The 27,136-nt window shown below is 38.0% G+C and overlaps 1 protein-coding gene across 13 annotated transcripts in view; it reads right to left on the reverse strand.

Annotated features, from left to right (window-relative positions):
- TCF4 (transcription factor 4) overlaps window positions 1–27,136 on the reverse strand; it is a 316,621-nt gene that overhangs the window by 119,225 nt on the left and 170,260 nt on the right. For all 13 annotated transcript variants that reach the window (XM_074952379.1, XM_074952376.1, XM_074952383.1 and 10 more), the window contains 2 exons: window positions 2,536–2,665; window positions 1,820–1,869 (listed from right to left, as the gene is read on the reverse strand). In XM_074952379.1, the coding sequence (XP_074808480.1) occupies window positions 1,820–1,869; window positions 2,536–2,665 (180 nt within the window). The remainder of the gene's footprint in view (window positions 1–1,819; window positions 1,870–2,535; window positions 2,666–27,136) is intronic.

Below are 27,136 nucleotides of genomic sequence, written 5' to 3' on the forward strand. Positions count from 1 at the left end.
AAAAATACATAGCTAAGTAAACTTTAAAAATAGGTACAGTGACTTTTTAATAAAAAATGTCTATTACTAGCAAATTTGTTTTCACAATTTCCATATTTCAACAATAAAATGATACATATTCACATATGTCCAATATCACAAAGAAAACAATAACTGGAACATTTAAATTAATTGTATGCAGTGTTGTTGTAGCCATGTTGGTCCCAGGATATTGGAGAGACAAGGTGGGTGAGGTAATATCTTTTATTGGACCCACTTCTGATGGCGAGAGAGACAAGCTTTCAGATTTACACAGAGCTCTTCTAAGCTTGTCTCTCTCACCAACAGGAGTGGGTCCAATGAAAGATATTATTACCTCAGCCACCTCGCCTCTCATATTTAAATGGTGATATTCATAGTCTGTCCCTTTCAGATTTCAATTTTATTATTTCTAAGATGAGTAGTAGTGAGACTACAGTTTCTCACATTCACAGGAGTAAATGTGCCTCTTTAAAACATGTTCGTTTGTAAACTTCAATTTTAATTGGGTTTACAATAAAAACAAAAAGTCCATCTCAGATTAACATGTTAATTTGTTCATATATTCTGCAAGACTGATTACCACTTAAGTCTTCCTAATACACACATTTATAGATAATGGAAATATGGTTATGACGTGAAAAAAGTTGTCCGTTTTTCAGTATAAGATTTTTTTGTTTACAGCTATTGATTGAAAATCTATCCAATATATTTTAGCACAGATGTAATGCTTTATCAACCTATATAATAGTGCAGCACAAACAAAACTAATAGAAAGGTGCAGAGAAAAATATAATTCTTAGCCAACTAAAACTTACAAGCTATATTTATTGTAATACTTTATCGTCTCTATTAAGGCTATTATCAATTTACAGTACATTATGCCGAGATAAATACTTTTAAAAACTGCAATATACATTTGTTAAGCTTTTTTTCAGTAAAAATAAAAAGAAGAAGAAAAAGAAGAATCTATCAAATTTTGGTAGATGAGAAAAATCAAATGAAAAGTTATTTGGATCACATAAGAAACAATTATATACCACTGAAAAGACTTTTCAGCGTTTAATTGCCTGTGATATAGATTTCAAGGTAAGCACTGAAAAAAAAATGTATCTATTTAGCTGAGATAGTATCCATATTCCCACAAAAAAATTAATCAAGGATATTCATTACAAGTATACATCATATTTGGTGCGGGAGGAGAGTGGGAATCTGGGTAATTATTCACTATATCTTTATTTATTAAACAACCCGTAATGCCTTTGGCAACAGCTGGATTCCACTGGTTGACACCTGGTATCACACATGCAGACAGCTACCGATGCAGTTACTTTTATAACTCTAATTCAGGTACCTCAGTAGAAAATAAAGATGTTCTCCCTGTATTCTGGGCTTAGACCCATGTAATTTTCTCATAAATCCTTTCCACAAACCTCTTTTAAAATGCAAATCCATAAATCATCATAATACTGACAAAGAAGTTAACCAACACGTGAAACTAATGCTCATTCTATCCAGAGCCACATACAGGTAACTACCCAAACTTCAGGCATCTTTCCAGAGCTCTCTTTGGAGTTTTCCCTGCTGAAAATCAACATGACCAAGAAACATTTGTCCTCATCGTGTAATTAATCACTTCAAAGTTTGGTCAAGTGACAAGATTTTTAGACTATCCTTACCTTGTCTACAGTCTTTATTGATAAATGCTCTATGAGCTTGGAATTGGATTCATTTATAACCCCTTTTGATCAAACAAAGCAAAAGACAACACAAACAAGCTTGGCAGACAAGCAGTACTTACTGATGATGGTAAACCTGGAGGAACTTTTCGAACTTTCTTTGTTTGTACTTCTGAAAAAAAAGATAAAATGCCATTGTAAGACATTGTTAAAACACGTAACACCCATTGTTTCATGTTCTCTATGTATATAAATCTCCTCACTGTATTTTCCACTGAATGCATCCGATGAAGTGAGCTGTAGCTCACGAAAGCTTATGCGCAAATAAATTTGTTAGTCTCTAAGGTGCCACAAGTACTCCTTTTCTTTTTGCGAATACAGACTAACATGGCTGCTACTCTGAAACCTGTCATTGTAAGACATGTTTTCTTTGAAATTTGCTGAACAACAAGCTACCTGATTATGCTTTTTACAGCTTTAGTCTAGACTTCTAGCATTTTGGTAAAATAAAATGGACACCATTGCTGCTTACTGAGATCAGGAAGTTTGATGGAAAGATGCCGGGAAATAGTGAACGTGTAGATTTGGTGTGTTAGATAATTTGTTCCCTCCTTACATGGTTTTGTTTTAAAAAGGACCCTTGTGTGTGCAACCAAGGGGAAGCAAAGAATCAGCTAACATTAAAAAAATCCCGTTTGTATTGCCAGCTGAAAGTACAAGCATGCTCTGTCGTTTTCAGTTAAATTATTGCTTTTACTATAAAATGTTGTTAAATAAAATGAAATTTCAATTGTTATTTTTTAATGGGGAAAAAAAAGTTCAAGACGAAGTAACTCACCCATAGAAGTACTGTGAAGAGGCCTCCTTCGGGGGTTATTGCTAGAATACTGATAGTACTGAGAGCCAGGTTTGGTGGGTGAGAGAGCTCCTGGGTTGCCAATATCCATGTCACCTCCAAGGAGACTTTGCTAAAAGATTTTAAAAATAGATATTGTGAAATCTAACTTTCCCGGCCATTAGCCATTTCTTATTGCTTAAAATAACAATGTAAAGAAACCTGCATGAAGCAAATTGAAATACTAGTTAAGAGCCTCCAAGTTTTTAAAATACACAGTATTAAACATTTCCAGTTCAGGGTCTTTCCCTTTGCTAAGGATGCTTTATAGAGTAATTTCTTTTTTTAAAAAAAAACAAAAAACCTAGAATTACTTACATTTGAAGTAGACTTATGCTTTTTTATGCAAATACGATCATTGTTTAGCACAAACTTTTGAAGCTACATTGAGGAAATATATTTGAGTACTATTCATTTTCTTCACAACAGACAAAATGTGCCTGTGAACATATTTTTGGTAACAAAAAAACCTTTATCATGTTGCTAATATTATGGTTCAGTGTGTATTAAAATAGTTACTACATTGACTATCTGACTATATCAAAGATTTTCATGTCTGTGCATGAAATACACAAAGCAGACACCATACAAAATATACACGCTAAGTACACAATATTTGATTACGATGTAAAAATAAAATTACACATTGCTAAAAAAAACCTGGCTAATTTGCCAAGTTATTGGGAAAAAAATAACCCCAAATATCTCAGGCTATTGGAGAGCAGCAGCAGCAAAGGACTTTTTAAGTATATCTTGTTTATGTTTGTATTATAACTAACAAGATACACATCCACAAATGCAAAATCTACTCAGTCAAGAAAGGACTCTAGTTTTTATGAAATAGCAGGAAACAGTATCTGACCACAATAAAAGACAAATTTTAATCTGTAAGAGAGTATGAAAGAAGAACAATTTTCTAAGAGTAAGATTCTATTTGCTATAAACTACATTGAAACTTACCCATAATATATAAATCCCCTGATTATACTCTGCACTGAACACATTGTTCTTTTAATTATTCTGATATGCAATAAAACAGGTATAGATACTACCATTTATATTAAGAACAAATTTACCATTTAATAAAGAAATTTTAAAATTAAGTACCAAAAATCTAACTTTATCGTTACTTGTAATCAACTTTTACTGACTGAACTAATTACTGTACTTGATAAAGTACAGAATGTGTTTTCCCTAATCTAAATTCTAATCACCATGTCACTCACAACAGACTTAGTAATGCTTCACTAACACACTATTCACATGCAAAATACTCTAAATAGGCCAATTATGACTCTGCCCCTGTTCCCTGGTTAACCCGCTGAGAACTGAAAAATTTCACAAGGCAGTCACCAACTAAAACAAAGGCTCCTTGTTTTAAATTAAGACAGTCTTTTTAATTCCTAAATAGCTCAACAAAGTGGCATGTCTTCTAATGAAAGCAGTTGGTCAAATATGACCCATGAACTGGAAAATCAGAAATTAAAACATCCTTATTCGCTAACTGTACTTCTAGAAACATCCAAAGATAACTTTTGATTCTATAAAACTATCTTACTTTTATTCCAGATGAGCAATGTGTAAATAACTAATGGGTTATCAACAAGTAATCCTTGATTGATTCTATTTTAGGGCTTTTTACATAATATGCTGTCTAGCATTTGGCATTATAGAAATTCCAAAAGGATGTAATTTACACAGGTTTTAAAAATGTGAGAATGTTAGTCTCAACTTTCTTGTTGCTAATATCTTTACATTTAGCAATTATTTAATATACACCTGTGGTGACTATGCTCTTTTTAATATACACCTGCACTGACAAAAATGTTCGCAAGTGAGTCACATAATGGCAAAGAAACACATACAAAATTCCCTGAAAAAAGTTATCAACTCATTCTGAATATACTATTGAATGTATAATTTTATTGAATGTCTTTTATTGAATAATTCATTCTGGAATGAAAGACTGCTAGCCACAAAAATCTGACTCAACCATGTATTTTTTATCATACGTACATTTTTCACATAAAGACAGATCAGCTAATCTGTACATGGATTATCCATGTGTCTAGTGGCTAGTGGTCTGAAAGATTTAACTCACAACCAGCCTTAGAGCTTTCTACATACATCCTACTTGATGTAATTTGATTTTTTTTTTAAGATTATACATAAAAATGGAGTTTGAATTTTTGTAAAAATAAAATGAATCTTGGTTAATCTAAAATAATTTGCACACATTATATTTTTTGTTTTCTTCATTAAAAGACCTAGAAAGGCTGTGAGATCTCTACAGACAGAAAACTTAGACAACTATATTGGAAATAAGCAGTGATAAGAATCTTAAAAGCAACCCATGAGTCTTTTTTTGTTTAGCTATTGGTTACTTCTCTTTTCCACTATAATATATTATATATTATAATGATTACTAATTCCTTGGTACCAAACGCTTGTTGACATGAATCTACAAAGGTAGATAATAATATATGGATTATATATAAAGCAGCATTCTGGTACTTTGGACATGTGTGAACACAAATATGCAAAAGTTTAAGAAAGACTGAAAGAAAGGACTTCCAACATTATGATACCGCCTTGGTTGCTTGTAGGGTTTGTTCATTCAAGGACTCTACGTGTATATTCTTGGTATATGAATGTGCATTACCTTTGCATGTACAGCATGGTCACAATTACTACTACATATTTTACCATCAATAATTTTTATGTAAAGTAGGATGTTATAAGCAGCTTCTTATCTATAATAAAGATCAGTCTTTCCTGAAAAAGCATTGCTGTCTCTTAATGAACTTTTATCATCATCACATACACTAATTTCTTCTTTTTTTTAAACCTTTGTTTTTCACTGGGACAACAAAGTCATTCTTCAAAGGCAACAAAAACATGCATTTTTGTGCAGTTAAGGAGGCCTCCTTAAACACTCCACTGTGGAAAAGTAAGATAAAATATATATGTATTTTTTCTGATGCAGGTAAATAGAACAATGGTCATTTATTATTGTTCAGCCTACATGTCACATTATTAATGGCCTGCAGCAAAGAGAAAGAGAAAACATTTACAAACCATGAAGCCACAGATTACACAGCATTTAAGGCTCTTTGTCCATATTTGTCCATAATTGTACGAATTATTAGGCATTCAAAATTCATATTTGCCATTAAGAAATGATGGACTTGCAAGTTAAGTGTTACATCTGTCAAACTCCTCTCCTGACTTTAGACAGGGTTAAAATGGTTGCATGTTTTCCATTTAGTGCAAGCTAATGTTCTGATGTTATCTTTGCGTCCCACCAGCATACTACCCAGGAAACACAGGAAACAAGATGCTGCATATCTTTGAGCTAAACCATATAAATCTTACAGACATATTCTTGCAATTTAGCATACTATGTGCAAATCCCTCCCCTGCACTCCTGCCACCCTTCAGAACTCTATAGTTTGTAGTGTACATTGTATTATCAAAAAAAAGAATGTAACACACTGAATTTTCCAGTCAGATTTCAAAGTTTGAGTTAAAAAAAAAAAAACAACACAGAAGAAAAGCAATCTCAACACAGCAAGATCCATTACCAGATTCAGACATCCAGCAGTTCTTTGTCAATTTGGATTTTTTGTTTGTTTGTTACCTGGAACTCGGTCTGTGTTTCTAACACACTCTCAGCTCTACCTTCTTTTAAATTTAGCCAGGAAACCTTCACTTAATCCAGAAAATGAAACCACAAATTGAGTTTTTAAAAAATAAAAAATTGCATTTATCAAAACTGATTAATACCTGTGATGGTAGTTTTAAAAAATTGGACTGCTTCCATCATACAGCTGAAACTTTGATTTTCAAACCAAAATGATATTTTGCAACTGAATAATTGTTTCACTTTAATCATTTTTTAAAAATCTAATGGGTGGTAAGTAGATTTCTGAAACTATTATATTTACCCTTAATTACAGATATGAATAAGATTAGAATAGAATGAGTGCTGACTTTTATTAATATAGAATTAATTCAGATGAAAGGAAAATGACCTTGAATGTTGTAATCTGGGGGTTGGGGTTGGGCACGGGTGTTTCCCCACTATCACCCCACCACAGGTTAGGGGAAAATATCTGCAAAAAGGCACTTTGCTGGACTTCCTGTGTATTCTGTTTTTCGTCATTCCCCATTACACTGTGATCAGATATCAAACACAACGATATCATGGGGGATGTTTTAGAACAAAGAAAAACAGTTTTAGATGAAACCAGATTAAGCTCCTTTTCTGAACTATTGCCAAATGCTTAAGAGTTGAATCCATGTTGGAGTATTCTAGTGCTTGCACAGCTGCAGTTCTATTCTACGATCACAAACCTACGTGATGTATAGTGACTGGGGGCCATATGTTCCCCAGCACAGGAAGCAAAAGGTCTAAAGGTTCAAAGAAATGTCAGGAGTGACTGCATGGAGGAGAAAGGTGACTGTACTATAGTATTCTTTCTTGTCATGTAGTTGAGCGTAAGAATCTCCACACCACTTATGCGATAGTGCTGCCATTTGGCACCGAGGATCATGTGGCCCGGCCGGTGGTGGAGACAGGGATAGGAACTCAACACGTTATGCTTTTCAGGTGAAGAAGCATAATTTAGAGATCAAGTGCATTTTACAATTCTATTCTGAGCAGCACGACAGGAATTTCTACACAGCACATAAGGACCTATCACTGCAGCAAGGCAGCCTTTGTGAAAAGTATTACTGCACCTGGGAAGGGTGGGAAGGAGGAGTTCAGAGCAGTGTTTCACGGCAATGGAACCCTGAGTCCATAGGACCTTCTCTAGCAATTCCTGTAGATCTCCAGGTAATCTAACCCAATAACATGTGACCTCCTCTTCCAAACAGCTTCTGGCTTGCCACTCCTTAGGTAGAACAATGTTGTGGTCTCAGTGCCTAAACACCTTTGAAAATGATGCAAGGCAGGAAGAGGAACACAGAGCTTTTGTGTGGCAAATTGACTTTGTACAGATAAACAAGCCTGAAGGCTGAGCATTACTGTGGACATAAAATGCTGAACTGTTATTAGTATATTCACACACAAACACGCACGCATAATTATATAAATAAACACACTACTATACCTTTATTATAACTCTTGCATATCATGTATCAACTTAAACCAATAACAAGATCATTTGATAATAAACATAAGAATGAGAGGAAACCACCTTCTTCATGTAGAAAGAACACACTAAAATTATTTTTCATGATTCTTTCCTCATTCCTTTTTGTGAAAGCCTGTAGGAAGATTGATGGATCTGCCTAGCCTACAGGATGAGGAAATGAAAGTCTGTATTTTTCACCATGTTTTGCCCTTTGTCACATTCTTACTGTACACTATGGACTCAATTTGCAAATTTTGAAGTGCTACCTGCAGCATTTCACCAACCCCACTTTGCAGGCCAGTGAGGATGAGGAGCACGAGATCACAGCCACACTTCCTCCGTATTCTTTTCCAGGTGATTTGATCCCTGAAGGAGGAAGGATGCACCCCAAAATACACTACTATGCACAAATGTATGAAGAGAGAACAATCTAACTGTTGTAGATTACTTATACATCATGGAGCAGAAAATTATGTGTAATTATGACTTTTTTCAGGAAAAAAGCAAGGCGAGAGGAGTGTGTGATTCTCCTTAACATGAAAAATTTACATTTTTTAGAACCCTCCCACCCGACATTCTCAGTCAATGGGATTTGGCTCCTATGTGCCTAAATCCCTTCAAATGATCTTTAGGCTCCTAAATCAGTTTGGCTGATTGCAGTGATGCCTAAATACCTTTGAAAATCTGGGATTTTGTCTATTACAAACTTGCAACCTTGTCAACCTGAATGTGCCAAAACCACACTTGATTAACGCTGAGATGGTTAAATAGGAGTGTTGATCTTTACATTCTGTCTTGTCTTCTGTGATTTTATTTCCACAATGTTCTACCGTTTTGAGACAACAAACTGTAGCATAATCACTTTCCCATACATAGATATGGGATAGAAATCTGAATCTTACATTTTAAATGCTGGAGGAGAAGAACCCAGAATTCCACTCTATCATCCAGGCTTCAGCCTCTTCTCCCTGTTCTGGGCTAAGTTTATGAACTTTTTATTTGGTAACAATCATGTTGGCTAAGTAATAAAGACATTCTCTGAATTGTTTCTCAGTTATCTCCTTCTGTGGTTTCAGTTCTTTGTTGTTAATTATATTAAACCAGATTTGCACTGAGACTTGTGACAACAGTGTCATCTGCCCATAATTTGCCAAGTCCCTTCAAAAGCTCCTTCAATGATGTTAGGATATAGATATTCAGGCCTGTCTGTAAAGGCCTATGCTCTAAGAATTTAAGTGTATTCTTATCACTTGGCTAGTTAAAGAGGAATAAAAGAAAGAATCAAAATCACTGTCTGCTGGTGTAAGAGCCTTCTCTTACTGTGACAGTCTGAGGCCCTGTTCTTAGGCTAAGGCCTTTGGCTAAGCAGCAGAGGCAGCCATAAGCTGAGAAGCGAACGGTCACATCCTCACATTCCAAACTAGTCACATTGAAAGAAGGTGCTATTGGGCTGTTAGGAATACAATCCTGTCCTGATAATGCCTATCGCCTCCAGAGAAAGGGAAGTACCTAGAAGATGTAAAAGAAAACTTAGTTTGATAGCATCCTGTCTGGCAAGAACTCACTTATCAATAGCTGGAATGTGAAATCCTCACTTCTGTATTGTTTTGTCATTATAGTTCCCACTTTGCTATTGTTTGTCTGTATAATCTCTGTCTGATTCTTTGGTTGTTTCTGTTTGCTTTATAATTAATTTTGCTGGGTGTAAACTAATTAAGGTGGTGGGATATAATTGGTTAAATAATCATGTTACAATATGTTAGGATTGGTTAGTTAAATTTCAGGAGAATGATAGGGTAAGGTATAGCTAAGCAGAACTCAAGTTTTACTATATAGTCTGCAGTCAATCAGGAAGTAAGGGAGGGGAATGGGAACAGGGAATGGGGGTGGGGAAATTGGAATCATGTTTAGCTAAGGGCAGGAATGGGAACAGGGATACAGGTAAGGCTCCGTGGTGTCAGAGCTGGGAAGGGGAACACTAAGGAAGGAAACTGGAATCATGGTTGCTGGAAGTTCACCCCAATAAACATCAAATTGTTTGCACCTTTGGACTTTGGGTATTGTTGCTCTCTGTTCATGCGAGAAGGACCAGGGAAGTAAGTGGGTGAAGGAATAAGCCCCTTAACAAATGACTTTTGGAAGTTTAGGCACCTCTCTGTAGAGCCCTCTGTTGTGTAAAATATGCACACAGTGTTTTTATCTAAAGTCCTCATGCTTAGTGTAAATTTCAGCATATTCATGGTAACTGAATATGCAAATACAGAGACAATTTCTTGAGTTCCACAGAATGTATTTGTGAAGCTGAGCCATCAATTCTCCTTTTTCATACAACAAACCATGACCCTAAAAGTGTTTGAGGAAGAATTCTGAACTTCCACCAAGTTCTCTAACTTTTCTCAAAGAGGTTTATATTGCTTCTTGAACACTCAGTCAGAAGTTTGGGTGACTGCACCTGAGAAGCAGCTCATCTTTTCATAGAATCATAGAATATCAGGGTTGGAAGGGACCTCAGGAGGTCATCTAGTCCAACCCCCTGCTCAAAGCAGGACCAATCCCCAACTAAATCATCCCAGCCAGGGCTTTGTCAAGCCTGACCTTAAAAACTTCTAAGGAAGGAGATTCCACCACCTCCCTAGGTAACGCATTCCAGTGTTTCACCACCCTCCTAGTGAAAAAGTTTTCCCTAATATCCAACCTAAACCTCCCCCAATGCAACTTGAGACCATTACTCCTTGTTCTGTCATCCGCTACCACTGAGAACAGTCTAGATCCATCCTCTCTGGAACCCCCTTTCAGGTAGTTGAAAGCAGCTGTCAAATCCCCCCTCATTCTTCTCTTCCGCAGATTAAACAATCCCAGTTCCCTCAGCCTCTCTTCATAAGTCCTGTGTTCCAGTCCCCTAATCATTTTTGTTGCCCTCTGCTGGACTCTTTCCAATTTTTCCACATCCTTCTTGTAATGTGGGGCCCAAAACTGGACACAGTACTCCAGATGAGGCCTTACCAGTGTCGAATAGAGGGGAACGACCACGTCCCTCAATCTGCTGGCAATGCCCCTATTTATACATCCCAAAATGCCATTGGCTTTCTTGGCACCAAGGGCACACTGTTGACTCATATCCAGCTTCTCGTCCACTGTAACCCCTAGGTCCTTTTCTGCAGAACTGCTGCCGAGCCATTCGGTCCCTAGTCTGTAGCGGTGCATGGGATTCTTCCGTCCTCAGTGCAGGACTCTGCATTTGTCCTTGTTGAACCTCATCAGATTTCTTTTGGCCCAATCCTCTAACTTGTCTGGGGCCCTCTGTATCCTATCCCTACCCTCCAGTGTATCTACCTCTCCTCCCAGTTTAGTGTCATCTGCAAACTTGCTGAGGGTGCAATCCACACCATCCTCCAGATCATTAATTTCTTTTTCTTTCTTCTGTCAGAGCAAATAGCAAAGAACTCTTTGTCGTAGTTTTTTCTCCATGGCTAGATGGGATCTTTACCAATCTTCACACAACAGTCCGTGGCTTTCTTTTCAAAAGTTGACCTCTATCTTTGTAAGAATACTTGTAGCTATTACAAGGTAATTTCTCATGTTCAACCAACCCCTGTGGGTGAATGTCCTTAATGTTGATTCTCTGAGTTCTTTTTTTATAATTATTCCCTGCCCCCCACTATTTCTTCACTTGCATTACTTAGGGTGTACTACAGTCAGAATAAGAAACAACTACCGAATGAATTCAACACTGCGAAGACTAAAAAAATATGTTAACTAACACTGCATAGTATCAGATACCAACCATGTCCTGCTTCCAGAATTTTGTGGAGGCTGGTAAATCAACCATCCACAATATTCACATCTCCACCCACTTCCCTATCCAACATCCAATGACAGCTGATTCCATCTACTAGACACATTCCTTTCTCCAACTACTAATAGTCCCACCCATCCTCCTTCACCCTCTAGATTCCAAGAAAATTCGACACCTTTCTGATTGTTTACTAACATAGGTCTAACAAGGACTGTAATGTTCTCCACTTCATTTTTAACTTTTCAGAATACAGTTTTCATTCACAGAGCGGAATTTGAGCCTAATCTTTCTACTATCAAAAACTTTCATCTATATGTAAACAATCTAGACTGACAAAGACATTGAAAAAAAAAACATAAGAGTGTTGTAAAGGGGCTGCAGCGAGGCTGCGGAATCTAGATCTTAGAGTTCTACACAAAGTCCATTACTCAGGGAATCCCATCCAAGATGAACTCCATCCAGGTTGCCAATCAAGAGAGGTGCAGTTTTGTGCCACCAAAGTTGATAGCACCCATTTATCTTAGTTGCACAGTTTTGCTGCGTAACCAATCTAATAAGATATTATAGTCAAGGAGGTGTAGCGAACTTAGACCAAAGTGATGCAGTTTATACACCAAACTGAACCAAATCAATGTGAATATTATCTGAGGGGTAATGGCAGAATCCTTTTCCAGGGCAGGATAAGAGATACAGAGCCAACTTTTACCCTCAGTTTACACCTGTGTAAATCCACAGATGTACAAGTGAACCTTAAGAGGGGTAAATTAGGGCAGAATTTGGCCTATAGTCAATATTGGATCTGATGTGGGTTGCTGCTCAGCTGCATATAATTAAGCACTGTCTGCAGTATTTCTTACAAAGCAACTCAGTGATGCTAGGATGGAGAACTGCCACATCATCACACAATTCAACTGCTCTACAACTTCTCCCTTGTGTAAATAAAACATCTACTCACTCACCCCTCCTATGCAACAATGAAAATTAAACATTAAGAGAAAATCTGCCTATTTCTGTGTCCCTACACAATGTTTATGATAAGCAACAAAATGTAGGAAAAAATATGTCTGCTTACAGACACTTTCTCTGCCTCCCCCCACCCCCAATACAGTACAGCAAAACATACAAAAGCTCAGTTATATTAAGTGTTTCTGTATTTTAAACATGCACTATATCAGAGCACTGACATATGATGTAAGTGTTACCAAGGTAACTACCACTTAATATATAGTGGAGTAATAGTCAAATAAAACTCATGCGTGTTGGCATGTAAATTAGAACTGCCCGATGGTTACAGAAAGGCTCCTACATCCTCCTGTTTTACCACTTTTCACATTCTTTTAAAGAATATATTACAGAGTAACATCATTGTTCCCAGTACCCAATTCCATCCACTTTTTTCCAAAATTTCGCGAATCCTGTATTCATCTGGTACTTATCAGCAATGTGGTCACTTATTGGGGATGATAGGAGGGGAAGAATGAGGGTTAATGAAGTGCAGAAATTCATACTGTGCAATGAAAAGAGCTTTTTTGCATTTTTTCCCAGAGTAAAATACACAAGAATTGCAGGCAACAATTCCCTAGTCAGTCTATACTACTTTTCCAGTTCAAGTGAGCTCTTTCCGTGTATAATTCAATAAGTATGTTCTAATCACTACTTGCCTTAAAATGTTTCTCTTTGGAAAATTATTTCAAAACCTAAAATAGAGCAAGTTTTAAAAGACCTGTTAACCTAACAAGAAAATTAACATCACTCTTCTCTGTGTAAACATTTAACTATAAAGAGCTTACTACAAGAATACTGGGTCGAGTTGTTTCAGATGGGGTAAAATATCCTGACATGCTTCAGTCTTTAAAAGGTGTTTAGTGGCTGAATTCCCATTTTTAACTATATAATTATTTTCTCTTTGAATATAAGAACACAGAAAAGATTTATACAAGTTCAAATTCAAAGAGTGTTTTTCTGAAATTCAGTGTTAGCAATATTTTTACCCAAAGAAAAGTTACATTAAAAACATCCAAAAGACCAAGAAAACGTCCTGTCTTTAAAACAACAAACAAACAAATCAAAAACAGCTAAATAATTTAATTGCTTAGAAGAATGTTTTTGTTAACTCATTACTGTTTGTTGCGGTCTCAAAGATACTACACTGTCTACACTGCAATGTAAATCTAGGGTTAGTAGAACTCCAGTTAGCAGACTCCGGGTTTGTTAACCTAGGGGTTGAGTGTCTTCACTTATTTGTAACCCCAGATCAGGAATTGTTGAACCATGGATCCCAACCTGAGGCGCCCACGTCTACACTGCATTATGCAGGCCAATCATCCCTATCCCAGACTTCCTAGAGCCCTTCCAACATGTGGCCGCTCTAGCCCTTTGTTCGTGGTGCAGCGTGGAAAAACCTGAGTGTCCACCAAACTTGACTGTTCAGAGCACAAAGAAAGTTGGCCTGTGGGACTGTGGAATACTTTTGGCGAACTCCCAGAACACAAGTTCAGTGGGACTATGTCTACACTGCAAAAGAAATAGGACTTGCACCCTGGGTCCCAGCTTGATGCAGGCTCAGACTCTCCAGGCCTGTGGGGCCCTGGGTCTGAGACTCGAGTTAGTGCGATTTGTGTGTAAAGGGAAGGAGGGGCAGGCTTAAACCTGAGTTCAAACCCTGGGCTTACACTGCAGTGTAGACATACCCAAAGATAAGCAATACTTATCCAGAATCAAGCAATTGTGTGTAAAATAATGTTATGCAGAGACTAAGAGCAATTTAAAAATCTTTCCACGATCTAGCACGTCAGAGACTCAGGTATATGAAAAATGTGAACAGATCTGTCTATCAGACATATATTTAAAAAGACACTATCCAGTTAAAATTCATATATTTACCTAAAAAAGTGGGAAGAGCAAAGAAGTGGAATTTGAACCATATATTTGTATTAATGGGAGAGAACTTAAGGAGCAGTACTTGAAGCAAAAAGGAAGTTTAAATTGTGTAAGGGGTTGGAAGCAGAGTACATGTTGCATGCTCCTCTCTCTGCAACTCCAAAGAAGCCCTTCCAAACAAGCACCAGGTGGTTTGACTCAGCAAGCCACATATGGCCCACTTGATCCTTCTCCTGAAAGTATATTAAAGGACCGCATTCTTTTCCTCCTCAGAAGGTGTTAACCTCTTCCACACAGAAGAGATCTGTTGGGATTGCTGCATCAGAGTCTGCATGGACAGTACTCAATAGCTTTTCTTTTCCCCTGGAGGAAGACAGTATCTGTGGATACAACTGATGCTTATTACTTTACAAAACTGCAGAACATGAAAGACATTTGTATAGTAACAGAGGAGGTGGGGAAAAGATTATTATAGTCTTTAGAGTCAGATGAAAACTAAAGATTGTTTACGCAGGATAGGATAAACAGTGAGTTTCGCTGCTGTTCGAATGCGTGTCTGCAAATGAAATTCAACTCTTGCAAATACAAATACATTGCTATACTTTGCTATGGTTTGTTTTTATTTTTGTTTTTTGTTTTTTTGGGGGAAGGACCCTTAAAAATTATCAAACTAAGTGGATTGGCATTTCAATACTACTAAAAAATTTGTGGGTGTTCACTGTCTTCATTGTTATAAACTTAAGTTTATTTTGTATTTTATAGAATAGGGTTACTCAAGCAAATATAAATATGTATTTTAGTGACGATATTAATTCATTCTGAGATTTTTTTAAAAAGTGAAAAGTATCCATTTAACTGCATTTATAGTCCTCTCTCCTAATTTCAATATTTTTAATATAGGCAAAATATAATAAATGCATTCCAAAGGCCATTCACATGGAAATACAGCTGTAACAACTGTACATATTAGTGTAACATAAAACTAATGTCGAAGAAAATACAGATCAGTCTTCATTTTAAGTACACCCTAACACCTGTAAAGTTTAGGACACCCTGAGTTTTCATACAGGATACAAAATTATACACAATACATATCAGCAAATTCAGCTGATGCGAGCAATGTGAAAAAAACAGAAGCCTTTTTTTTTTTTTAAGCTGAGATGGGTAAAAAATATAGTGGTGGTATGGTCATGGAAGCCAAAATGGAGCATGATGCACCATGCAGCTATACCTAGCCGTCTTGTGAATGGTCTTTTAGTTAGTTTAGCACTGCAGGAAAACTTCTAAAACCAGCTCTGAGGAGGTTAAAGCTAAACCAAAGTAAAAAAAGGAGTACTAGTGTCACCACTAGTGTCACCACTAGTACTCCTTTTATTTTTGCGAATAAAGACTAACACGGCTGCTACTCTGAAACCAAAATAAGCCACCCAAATGAAATAAAAGTGTCTACATGGGAATGTAGAGATTTAACTAAACCAGTGCAAGTTTGTATGTAGACAAGGCCTTTAGTCAGAGGAAGTCAAGAATAGAATCCAGGTACTCTGACTCCCAAGTCTTTGCCTTACCAGCTAATAATTCAACCCTGAATTTGAACTGGCAACCTAAGGGCAGAAGCTCAATTTAAGGGATCTCTTCACTCCCTGGACCTATGAAAAGGTGAAACAATGCTCCAGGGTCCAACCACTTGGTCATGTTTTGGACAACAGCTCACAGAAAGAGGAAATCTGCAGTGCCAGAGGTCCTCTGCAGCAAGACCTGGGAAATTGTTCCAGAGGGGACATTTTACTTGTCAGTGGCAAGTGGGATTTTCAAGCCCTGCCAGCATAAATTATTTAGTACTCTTGTTGTTCTCAGCAGAGGCACCAAAAATTGTATGGACATAAAGGCTGAAGACCCACCACTTCCAGGTCACGGGGAAGACATATTTGTAGAGCATTGTAAAGAAGCTTGCAGTGCCACTGTCTATGTCACATGGGTAGAGGACTCTGGGTAAAGGATTACAGTTTCCAAGCCTGTCAGTCTATCATCTTTCTCTAGTGTTAAATTCATTAAAAGAAAAATTAAAAACCTTAAACCTTTCTAGTTTTCCACTAGGCAGGATGAATTGCTCATCTTAGTGCAATTACAGTAGGTACACTTTGCATCCAGTTTTTGTCACAATGTCTATTTATCTAACACATGCATTGTAAAACTAACCCCATATGTTATGACAGTATATAAAAAAGATAGAAATACCCCTGTGCATTACATTCCAGACATATATTCAGTTTTATTAGACATTATATGGATATTTTTCCCAAGATAGTTTTGAAAGGCAAGGATATGGAAAATATCCACTTTACCTGAACCACAGTGTTGACTAGATCTACTTTACTAGTAAAATAAACAGGCTCTCTTAATAGTCAACCTAGCCCTCCTTTCAAAGAAAGAAAATAGTATTTAAAAATAGAAAAGCCTATAAAATGCAGACAGATGGCCACATTCTGTCATTAACTTCAAAACAAAATAAAAATATTAACTTTCTCACTGTTGCTAAACATACTACAGCAAGCATTATATGTCTGGCAGACATATACCTCATCTGCTGCAAAGACATAAAGACATACCTGGCTCCTCTGTTATTATTTATTATGTGGTAATCACCAACAATGTATTCAGCACTCTTCACAGCAATGGAACAAAAAAGAAAATCCTACTCCAAATAGTTTCCACACTAAACAAGACACAGAGAACACAGGTTGCATTAGGGATGTCCAGAAGAGAGAATCATGTACTGGGACATGTTTTATGCATTCACTACTGGAATGCTCATAAGAAGCAGGTCTCTAGGAGGGATCTGAATGTGAAGAATATCATGACTGGCAAACTGGCAGATGTATGCAAAGGGAGCATCATAGTACACCGAATTGGAGAAGGGGACAAAAGTGGCATTGAGAGTGATTTATTATTATAACATCTGCTGGATAGAGAACCCTTCACCTCTAGGTCAATTACATACAGCCAAGTTTCACAATGACCAAAAATGTTTACTAATAGGTCCTGGGTTATGGTTTAGTGGTTTCTGTCCAGCTCTCAAAGGACATGCATCCATACCACCTAAACCAAAATCACAAACCACTCTAATTGGCCATTTTATTGATAGCTTCTACAGAGAGGCCAAAGACTGAATGGGCATAATGGACAGTGACCCTATGGACAATCTATATCCCATGGTAGGGCTGATACACACTGGCAGGACCAGTGTGGGCAAGTCTGCACTGCTGCTGCCCCTGGAGTACCTGTTGTACGGATAAAGAACTTCAAATCTTTATAGCAGTTGTGATATCTTTCAGAAGTGCTAAATACATACAAAACCCCAACTTAGTAATAAATAGCAACAACAATTTAGAAAACAGCTTTCAAGCTCTAAAAAGCAGAGCTGGTTAAATGACTGTTTTATATTGAATGAAAACTGGCTAGTTAAATATGGTTCAGGTGTGAGGTATGGAGGAACCACTGAAAGTGGTGGGCCGTGCTCCACCACAACCCCACACCTGCCCACAGAGAAGGGCTGGCACACCAGGGAGAATAATCTGTGCACCCTAAAGCATGGAGACAACTGCCCATTCCCTGCATGCACTGAGAAGCCATAAGAAAGATTGTGCCTCAAGATTAGTTGGTTGGTTGTGGAGGTTTTGGGGTAGAAGGTGATATACCATTTCAGTGTCATTACATCCAGATGTTCCAAAGATCCACAGATGGGAGAATGTCATAGTTTCCCTCAAATTTCTCCTTGCTGTAATGTAATTACTACTCTTACAGTACAAATAAATAAAATAAAATAAAATAATAATAATAATAATAATAAATAGGTAGTGTGACTCAACTAGTCCAAGTCTCTCCTCTGGGCCAAAAGAATATGATTTATGCGTCCACACTAGGAATTGGGATTAATGCCTAAAGCTAACACTGAATTGCTGTACTAAGATGTGTGTTATGGGGAGGGTGCGCTGTCAGAACAACAGTCCTTTAGATAAGATGTCAAACCACCATCTTTCTCCACATCCTCTGTACTAGAGGAAGTTAAAAAGCCCAAAGCTCTTTTTATTAAAAGAGGATAACTACAGGGTCAAGGCCTACTTTCCCTCTATTTGAATACGGACTCCAAGTGCTCTTGAGTTCACAAATAGCTTCCCCATTTATCTACACAATCACTGCACATTGTTTGATGAAATAATCTGAGATACCTTAATTGCTATATATGAAGCAATAGTGTATTATTCATTGGAAGAACTAGTTATTAATTAACATTTTGGAAGCATCAAAGTTCTGTGAAAAGCTCACAGACCAGGGGCCTAATTTTCAGCACAGTCTTAACTGGTCCATCCATTTGGATCAGGCAGTTTTGCAAGTGAAAAAATCCCATAAGCAATTCTGCACTCACAATTATTTGTTTTCTCAATTTATGTCATTTGCATGTTCAATCATCTGATTTGTGGGTGCAATCAGGTACTAAATTACATAAATTATGCTTGCAAATAATTGAAGATGCAATTATTGTATGTGAAAATTATGGGCAAAAAGAGGGAGGCCAGGTTTTGAAACTCTGACCGTATGTATGTAAAGGGATCACTTTAAACTTCACCACTAAAATGCAAGCACCACTGAGAGACTGGTAACTATTCCAGTAGTGCAAAACACATTTCACAACAGCTTTTAGAGTGAGAAGTGAAGTAAAATATCTTTCCCAATTAAAGCAACAGGCATTCAATGTACTGTAGAAAGAATTTAATAGCTATGACAGCCAGTATGCAGCCTAAATTTTATCTGTGGTAAAAATATTGATTACTTTAATAGTGTTCTTTGCCTGTGCCCTGTGCTTCTTAAAAAAACTTATTTCCACATCTTAAACTGTGCTGAATGTGAAGGTCCTACATCTCCTTTTACATGGTAATTAAGATTGACTACAGCTGCTATTCATATTCATCCTCTCTGCAAAAGAGCAGGTAATTCACATTAGACTTAGGCCTTGTGTAAACTGCCACTTTACAGCGCTGAAACTTTCTCGCTCAGAGGTGTGAAAAACACCCCCCTGAGTGATGCAAGTTTCAGCACTGTAAAGTGGCAGTGTAGACAGTGCACCAGCACTGGTAGCCGCGCTCCCAGCACTAGTAACTACTCCCCTCGTGGGGTGTTTTTTTTTACAGTGCTGGGAGAGCTCTATCCCAGCACTGGTGCCATGACTACACAGCCACGTTAAATGCCGGGGCAGCGCTTTAATGTTGGCAGTGAAGACATACCCGTAGATGGTGGCAGAACAGTATAACTTCTATGTGGGAGAGAACCTATCTGAAATGGTCTGTTGGAAACGGGCAATGTGCCAGTATGTGCCAAATACCAAAAAGATGACACTGGGGAGTTGGTGGAAATTGGAGGAAAACTGACGCTTTCAGCAGTAAACATTATTTTTAAAATTGCCTTATTGTTAAAGAGCAATATTTCAGTAATTGTGCCAATTAAATCTAACTTTGTTACAATTAATCTGAACTGGGTATCTTGATGTATCTAGGGAGTAGTCAGTTGGCCCATTTAGAGGGAACAAAGATCTCTGGCTTACTAAAGGAGTACTTGTGGCACCTTAGAGACTAACCAATTTATTTGAGCATAAGCTTTCGTGAGCTACAGCTCACTTCATCGGATGCATTCAGTGGACTGAATGCATCCGATGAAGTGAGCTGTAGCTCACGAAAGCTCATGCTCAAATAAATTGGTTAGTCTCTAAGGTGCCACAAGTACTCCTTTTCTTTTTTCTTATAGTACTGTGGCTTTTCATGACCCTGCTGAGCTTAGGAGCTACGACAAGATCTCAATATAACGTGGTATGACTGCAGGCACCAATATAGCTTCATTTTTTTAGCCTCTCTCACATTCAAGGTATCTCAAAGCATCAGATCAATATACAATATAATATAATATATAATGTATAATATCATATACAATGACTGCAGCAGCAAATGGAGTAGCCACTGGCACTCAACCATGGTACACACCTACTGCTGGACATTATAAGCAGCCGTATTATTTGGTGTCCAGGATATCAGTTTTTGGACACTGCTTTGGGAACTTAAAGCTTTACCAAGATAGCACTTGGTTTAACATCTGATCCAAAGGACTGCACTTCAAAAAGTAAAGCACTTCCCTTTATAACTGAACTTCAGTGTTACATTTCTGCATTTCTCCAGTTATGGAGCAGACTATGAACTTTTGCCTTTCTAGCTAAGATTCAGGAGAACACCTACTAAATAAGCCACACAGACACCTGAACTTAAGTTTATCACTTTTATAAGTTTGTCTGACAAGAAAACTTTTACTTAGGTTATTAAATTAGTGTTACAACATAGGTCAAACCACAATATAACCATGATCACAGGGTGTTTCATGGGCACTGGAACTGATTTCAGGACCTGGAGTAACACTTCTGCCTTCCAAAGTGAGACAATTCAGCAAAAACTGTGACAGGTGGCAATTATAAGAACATAAGAATGGCCATACTGGGTCAGACCAAAGGTCCATCCAGCCCAGTACCCTGTCTATCGACAGCGGCCAATGCCATGTGTCCCAGAAGGAGTGAACCTAACAGGTAATGATCAAGTGATCTCTCTCCTGCCATCCTTCTCCACCCTCTGACAGAGGCTAGGGACACCATTCCTTACCCATCCTGGCTAACAGTCATTAATGGACTTACCCTCCATTAATTTATCCAGTTCTCTTTTAAACCCTGTTATAGTCCTAGACTTCACAACCTCCTCAGGCAAGGAATTCCACAGGCTGACTGTGCACTGAGTGAAGAAGAACTCACCTGAACTATACCTGAACTATAAACTTTTTTGCAAAAGTTACTGGCTGAAATCCTTGCTCCACTCAAGTTAATGAAAGTTTTGCCATTTACATCAATGGGGCAGGGATTTCACCCACTGTATATAAATTTAAAGTCCTTGAGACAGGCACATGTCTTTAGAACAAAAGGCATGGGGTGGGGAGAGGGGTGTCAGACTACTTGACTGAGTTACTCTACATGCGTTTACCACAGAAATTTCCCACAAATATTTCACTTCACTTCAGAATATATATTTTAGAGAGTTGCTAGCAATATTTTTGCTGTTTCTGTAAGCACATTCCATACACCTATCCTGTTATGCTGAGGAAGTCACGAATGTTTTGTGGTGCTATATGTGTATGTGTAAGTAGTAAGTGAAGTTGTGACAGTTTAGTAGGAACATTGGACACAATGGCAATTACTGGATTCAGTTGTCTCTTTAACAGAATTATGACTTTAAAATCCAATACAACTTTAGTTTTTATAATTGATTTCATACAGAGTCAGACACTAGTGTATCCTGCATAAACACACTGCCTAGTCAACAAACTGGTGTGTTTGTATAGTCACAAAAAAATCCTTCAGTATTCTTTGAGGGAATTTACACTTTTGTTGTCTGGACACAAAAATGTGGGTTAAGAGCAGATATTGTATAAGCCTTAATCTTGAATTCCTTTGTTTTGTTAGAAATCTTTTCTGTCATCTGAATATAGCAGTTGCATGCTTTTATATGGGAAGAAAACAAAGAAAAATTATAATAAAAGACTCTTGCCATCAAAGTGTAAAGAAATCTAGTTATTTGACCAATCAAAAAAACATACTTAGCGATTTGTAATAGAAGAATGAAATGAACCTCACTATATCTCAAGAGATCTGTAATTTGATCTTCACAAAAGGTAGCTTGCCAATTTAATTGAGGTAGGAGTTATTTAATTTTTTATATACAGGTATACTTTCAATAAAACTACATATGCCTATAATACTGCAATGGCAGATGTGTCTCGATTATTAGAGGTGGGCTCTAGGGAATCTATACAATGGATCTTGAAATCTGTAAGCAGCTGTTTGTAGAGGGGTGGAACATTGTAACACACACACATGTTCCTTAAGTGCAGTAATGTTTTGTTATTTTACTGCAGGTGTATTACAGAGATGAAATTTAATAACTTATTGTATACAATACCAATAAAAGAAAGATTCTGTGCCCTGATGTTCATGAAGAAAATACAAATTAGAAGCAGATAGCTCTGTTCACATATAGACACACACAGTGTTTGTTGCCACACTCACTGATGAAGTGTTGTCATTTCTATTACTTTATTGTTTAATATGAACAGGAGTTCAGTCCATCAAAACCAAACCAAAACAAAACAGAACAAAACAATAGTAACTCACAAGATGCTGAAAACACACCCCTGACCAATTCAGGGGAAAGAAAAGGCATTTGAATGCATGGACAAGATTCAGGCACGCATTTGTGGGGTCTGTTGGATGCATAAAGCCCCTGTGCAATGGTATCAGAGATAACATTCTAACAACAGACAGAGTAATTCTTTAGTGACTTAAAACAGAAATCTGCTTTTACAATATACATCTGTCTAAATCTCACACTGGAGGGCAGACGAAGAAAACACTCTTAAAAGTAGGCATCACATAAAAAATTCCCCTAAGACCTTCCTCCTCCTATGTTTAATGGGCTCCTTTACAAATTATTAGAAATGTTGAAACAATTAAATAAGTCACAGTGGAAAAGAGAAGTCTCAGTACTTACACTTGAAGAAACTAGGTGAATAGTATTGCTACCCATTTCCTTGTCAGCATGAGAACACTGCTTATTATGCAAGAATTTACACACTTATTGCATACAAAGGCATAGGGGGTCAAACTGCTGGGCTGAGTTACTCTGTATGTGTTTACCACAGAAATTTCCCAGAAATATTTCACTTCACTTCTAAAATATTTATTTTAAAGAGTTGATAGCTATATTTTTGCTACTTTTAAAAGCACATTCCATACATTTGCCCTGTTATGCTGAGGAAGCAACAATTTTTATTTTTTTTAAAAAGGCTGTGTTTGGGTCTATTTGTAAAATACTAGGAGGGATGCAACACACTGTCATAGAACCCTGTTGCACAGGAAATGACCTAAGGGGTAAAAGAGAGCCATAAATGGATGTATTTATGAGGCCATTGTGGAGGAAAAAAAATGTTTTTCCCTTCCCACACACAGTCATCTTCACAAGGGAGGAGAGCAGTTCCTTCATGCGCCTCCACACAAATCTGCTCCAGTTGCAGAAGCCTTATCAGTGAGGATCAGATCCTCTGTGCAGGTAGCATGAGGAAATTCAAAAGATGCTTCCTGCTGTCCAGCTCCCAGACTATGCAATCAGTAGGGAAATATCATATATGCTAGGTACCCAGCCTCCAAGGTGGACTGAGGGGATGAAGTACAGTCTTGTGGTAGCGAGAAAATAAGATCTGGAGAAGTTGGGACAGGACTTTTGGGGTACCGTGTTCATGTAGCAGAGATTCAGGTAGCAGAAGTTTTATGTAGTTCCCAATGTGGTATGTCTCATCAATGTGAGAAGTCACTATTTCCTCCTCTGCATCTGTCCCCTTATCTTTTGCATCCCTCAAAAGCAAAGTGCCGGGAGTGGAGGGAGATGACGAAAGTAGGGCCAGCTGAGGCAACCAGCATGACAGCAGGAGGAGTTGGGAAAGCGAGGCAGACCTGGGATGTTGGCGACAGCCTGAGGGGAAAAATGAACCTGCAAAAGGCTGGGGATGGTGGAAGGTGAGTGAACCTCCTGCACTGCTCCTGCTTCCACATCAGCCTCCCCTCAATCTGTCTGCCTGATTTTAGAGTCCACCTGTTCTGTCCCTTTTCAGTTTCTACTCTCTGTTCTGCTTTGCACAGGGTTTGCTACCCATCATCCATTACCACCCAACCTCTCCCTTCTATCATTGCCTGCACGCACTCTCTGCCCCACCTTCACCTCCTGTCAGTGAGACACAACAGGCAGCAAAAGAGTGGACTTTCAGGCGTACATAGTTTCCTCTCCTTCCTCCCGTCTTGGACCACTTGAAAGTCCACTCTAGCTATTCATTAGCATTTATGAGCTATTCAGTAAAGTGAAGAGCAAGTTCTGACTTGCTGCTTTGGCAGCTGGAAAAAATTGGGGGGCAAGAGGGGAGGGAGGGCACATGCCCATGCAAAGAGCCTCACAGGGAGCATTCCATGGCTTCAGGCACAGGAGAATTGCCCCACCAACAGTCAGAGTTTTCTGGAAGGTTCTAGACCTGTGTGGATTGTGCAGGCAAATCCCAAGTGCGGGGATCTGTACTGACAGATGAAAGAAAAATTGTATGTGTGGAGAAAGACAGAGTCTGTGCAGAGGGACAGGGGCCGGGGGGGAGGGCGCTAAAAAAGGCTGCATGCAGCTCACTTTTCAGGACTTCTAAGTTTACCACTTTTTGATCAGTATTCTGGTGCTGATTTCAAGTGCTACTAATGTAATCATCTCAGTGAAAGCTGGAATGTGTCAGCAAAGCAGAAAGTTTAGGTGCTGTATGCCTGTCCTTTGGTACCCACAAAAACAGTAAAAAGGAAGCAGCTGTTTTTATGATGAAACGCTTCTAATAATGTTCATTTGTACTGACACTGAAGGAAAGGTCATTTCTGTTCACCTTTCACGCCCTGTCAGACTTACCATTTATAAACCTTTTTCTCTGCCACAAAATCTTGCAACAGGCTGGAGCTTGGTGGGTATGTTCTCATTTTGGATGCAATTTAGTTATAATTAGTTTTGAAACTTTTTGAGTTAGAGGAGAATAAAAAAGTAAAATGGGCTAATCTGGCATTTTACCTTGTATTCCAACTATAAAATCTTTTACCAGAACCAGTTTCAGTCTTCAGAGGTGGGTAAGTCTCCAAATGGCTTCAATGAGCATTTTGTAAACATCAAAGGGAGCAGCACATTCAAGGCCAGAATTTAGCCACCATTTTTCCCCAATGTGCTAGTAATAACAACTAGTCACCTTTGGATTGTTTTATTTTTAATTAAAAGTGTTAAAAACTGACTATTGGCTACTGTGCATCTGCTAAAAGACAGCCCTAAATTTTCAAAGCACTGTGACTTCCATTAATGCCTGTAGGAGTCATGCTGCTACAATCCATATGCTACTTCGGAAATTTAAGAGGTAATTCTGAAAAAACAGGCTGTTTTACGTTAGTGCTTTAATGCTCTTTCTTCATTCATGATTTTTTATTAACTTTTGCTTATCACATCTCAGTGGCTCCAGACTATTCACAAATCATCACTGACGTAATGTAATAGTCAGTCACATCAACTATCAGCTGATTAATGGATCCATACTACTGTACACAGCATACAATACTATGAGTCTAATGATAATATTTTGCACATCCACAGCACCCTCCATCCAAGGATCTCAGTGTTTTGTAAATATTGTTGAATTAAGAAAACACCCCATCCTCATCTGACAGATGGGAAGCTGAGGCACAAAATGATTAAATGATTCATCTATGGTCACACAGTAAATTAGTGGCAGTTATAAACAGAACCCAGATATCCTGATTCATAGACCCACTAGAACATGCTTCTGTGTCCTCTGGACACATTCATCACTGTGAAGGGAAGCCCCCTTAGTAGAGCTGTTGATAAAACAAACTATTTTTAAGATTTGATTCTATGTCACAATCATTTTATATAACTCTTTTATACTTGCAGCTGCTTAAACTGAGATTACAACATGCTGATTTAGACTAAACTCTTTGGGTCAGGACCCAGGTGTATTGTTCTACTTCGTGTAAAACATTAGCCATCCAAATAGCAATCAGCATCACTGTTAGACAAATACATTCTATAACCTCTCCATATACCAACACACTAAAAATCCCCATTTGGTGGAAAATGGTAAGCAGGGCAGCATTAAGACAATGGGTGAATTCCTGGTCCCATTGAAGGCAATGGGAGTTTCAGTGGAGCTGGGATTCCACCTAATATGTGAAAAGTGTCTTAGGTCACAATCATGCTTGTTTTATAGATTTTTCATCTTTAATGGAACTGAGCAAGTCCCACAAGGGGTCTGCTGTTCCTGTTCCCATGTAGTCAATGGAAGTTTTGCTTTGTCTTCAATGGCAGCAGGAGTCGGTCCCAGTCTTTGAAGTTAAAATCACCTTGAGATAAGTAGGGTACTGTGTGGTAGAGTTTACATCTCGCTAATGTCAATTGGGTGAAGGAATGGAGAGTCCAGGCCTTTGCTGCTGCTGTTTAGGTGGAGAAAGTTTTCTTTAAGACAAAATTAATATGATAGCAAGTCCAATGTTGCTATCCTACTTGGTCCAGGAACTCGCCTATACAAAGCACTAGATATGGATCATATCAATAGGTAGCAATTTACCTTTCCGAAGTCAACACAAATCTGCACACTCCTTTCACCTTTAGCAAGAAGGGGCATGTGACTATACCAGTCACTCAGGATTTGCTGATAAACCCAAGCTTTAACATGTGCTATACTGTCTGTGCTATTACTCCCAAACTGTCTCTGGTATTCAGGTTTTACCTTAGATGTGATGGGACAGTAAGTGACACCTTCCCAATAAGGACAAAAACACATCCACGAAAGCTTCCAATAGGTTTCTAGATTGCTCCTAGTTCTCAACTATTGATACTTTAGTGGTTCCTTATAGAACTATTATCTGGAAGCCTAAATCTAACGGTCTGTCTCTCTCTCAGCTAAGAGGAAAACTAATAATCAATGGCAGGTCTATTTTGTCTATGAGTAACAGCCTTCCTGTGTTACCTTGGACAAACTGCTTAATACCTCTGTGCCTCAACTCCTCATCTAT

The sequence above is a fragment of the Natator depressus genome, chromosome 5, assembly GCF_965152275.1.
Source record: "Natator depressus isolate rNatDep1 chromosome 5, rNatDep2.hap1, whole genome shotgun sequence".
NCBI lineage: Eukaryota > Metazoa > Chordata > Testudines > Cheloniidae > Natator > Natator depressus.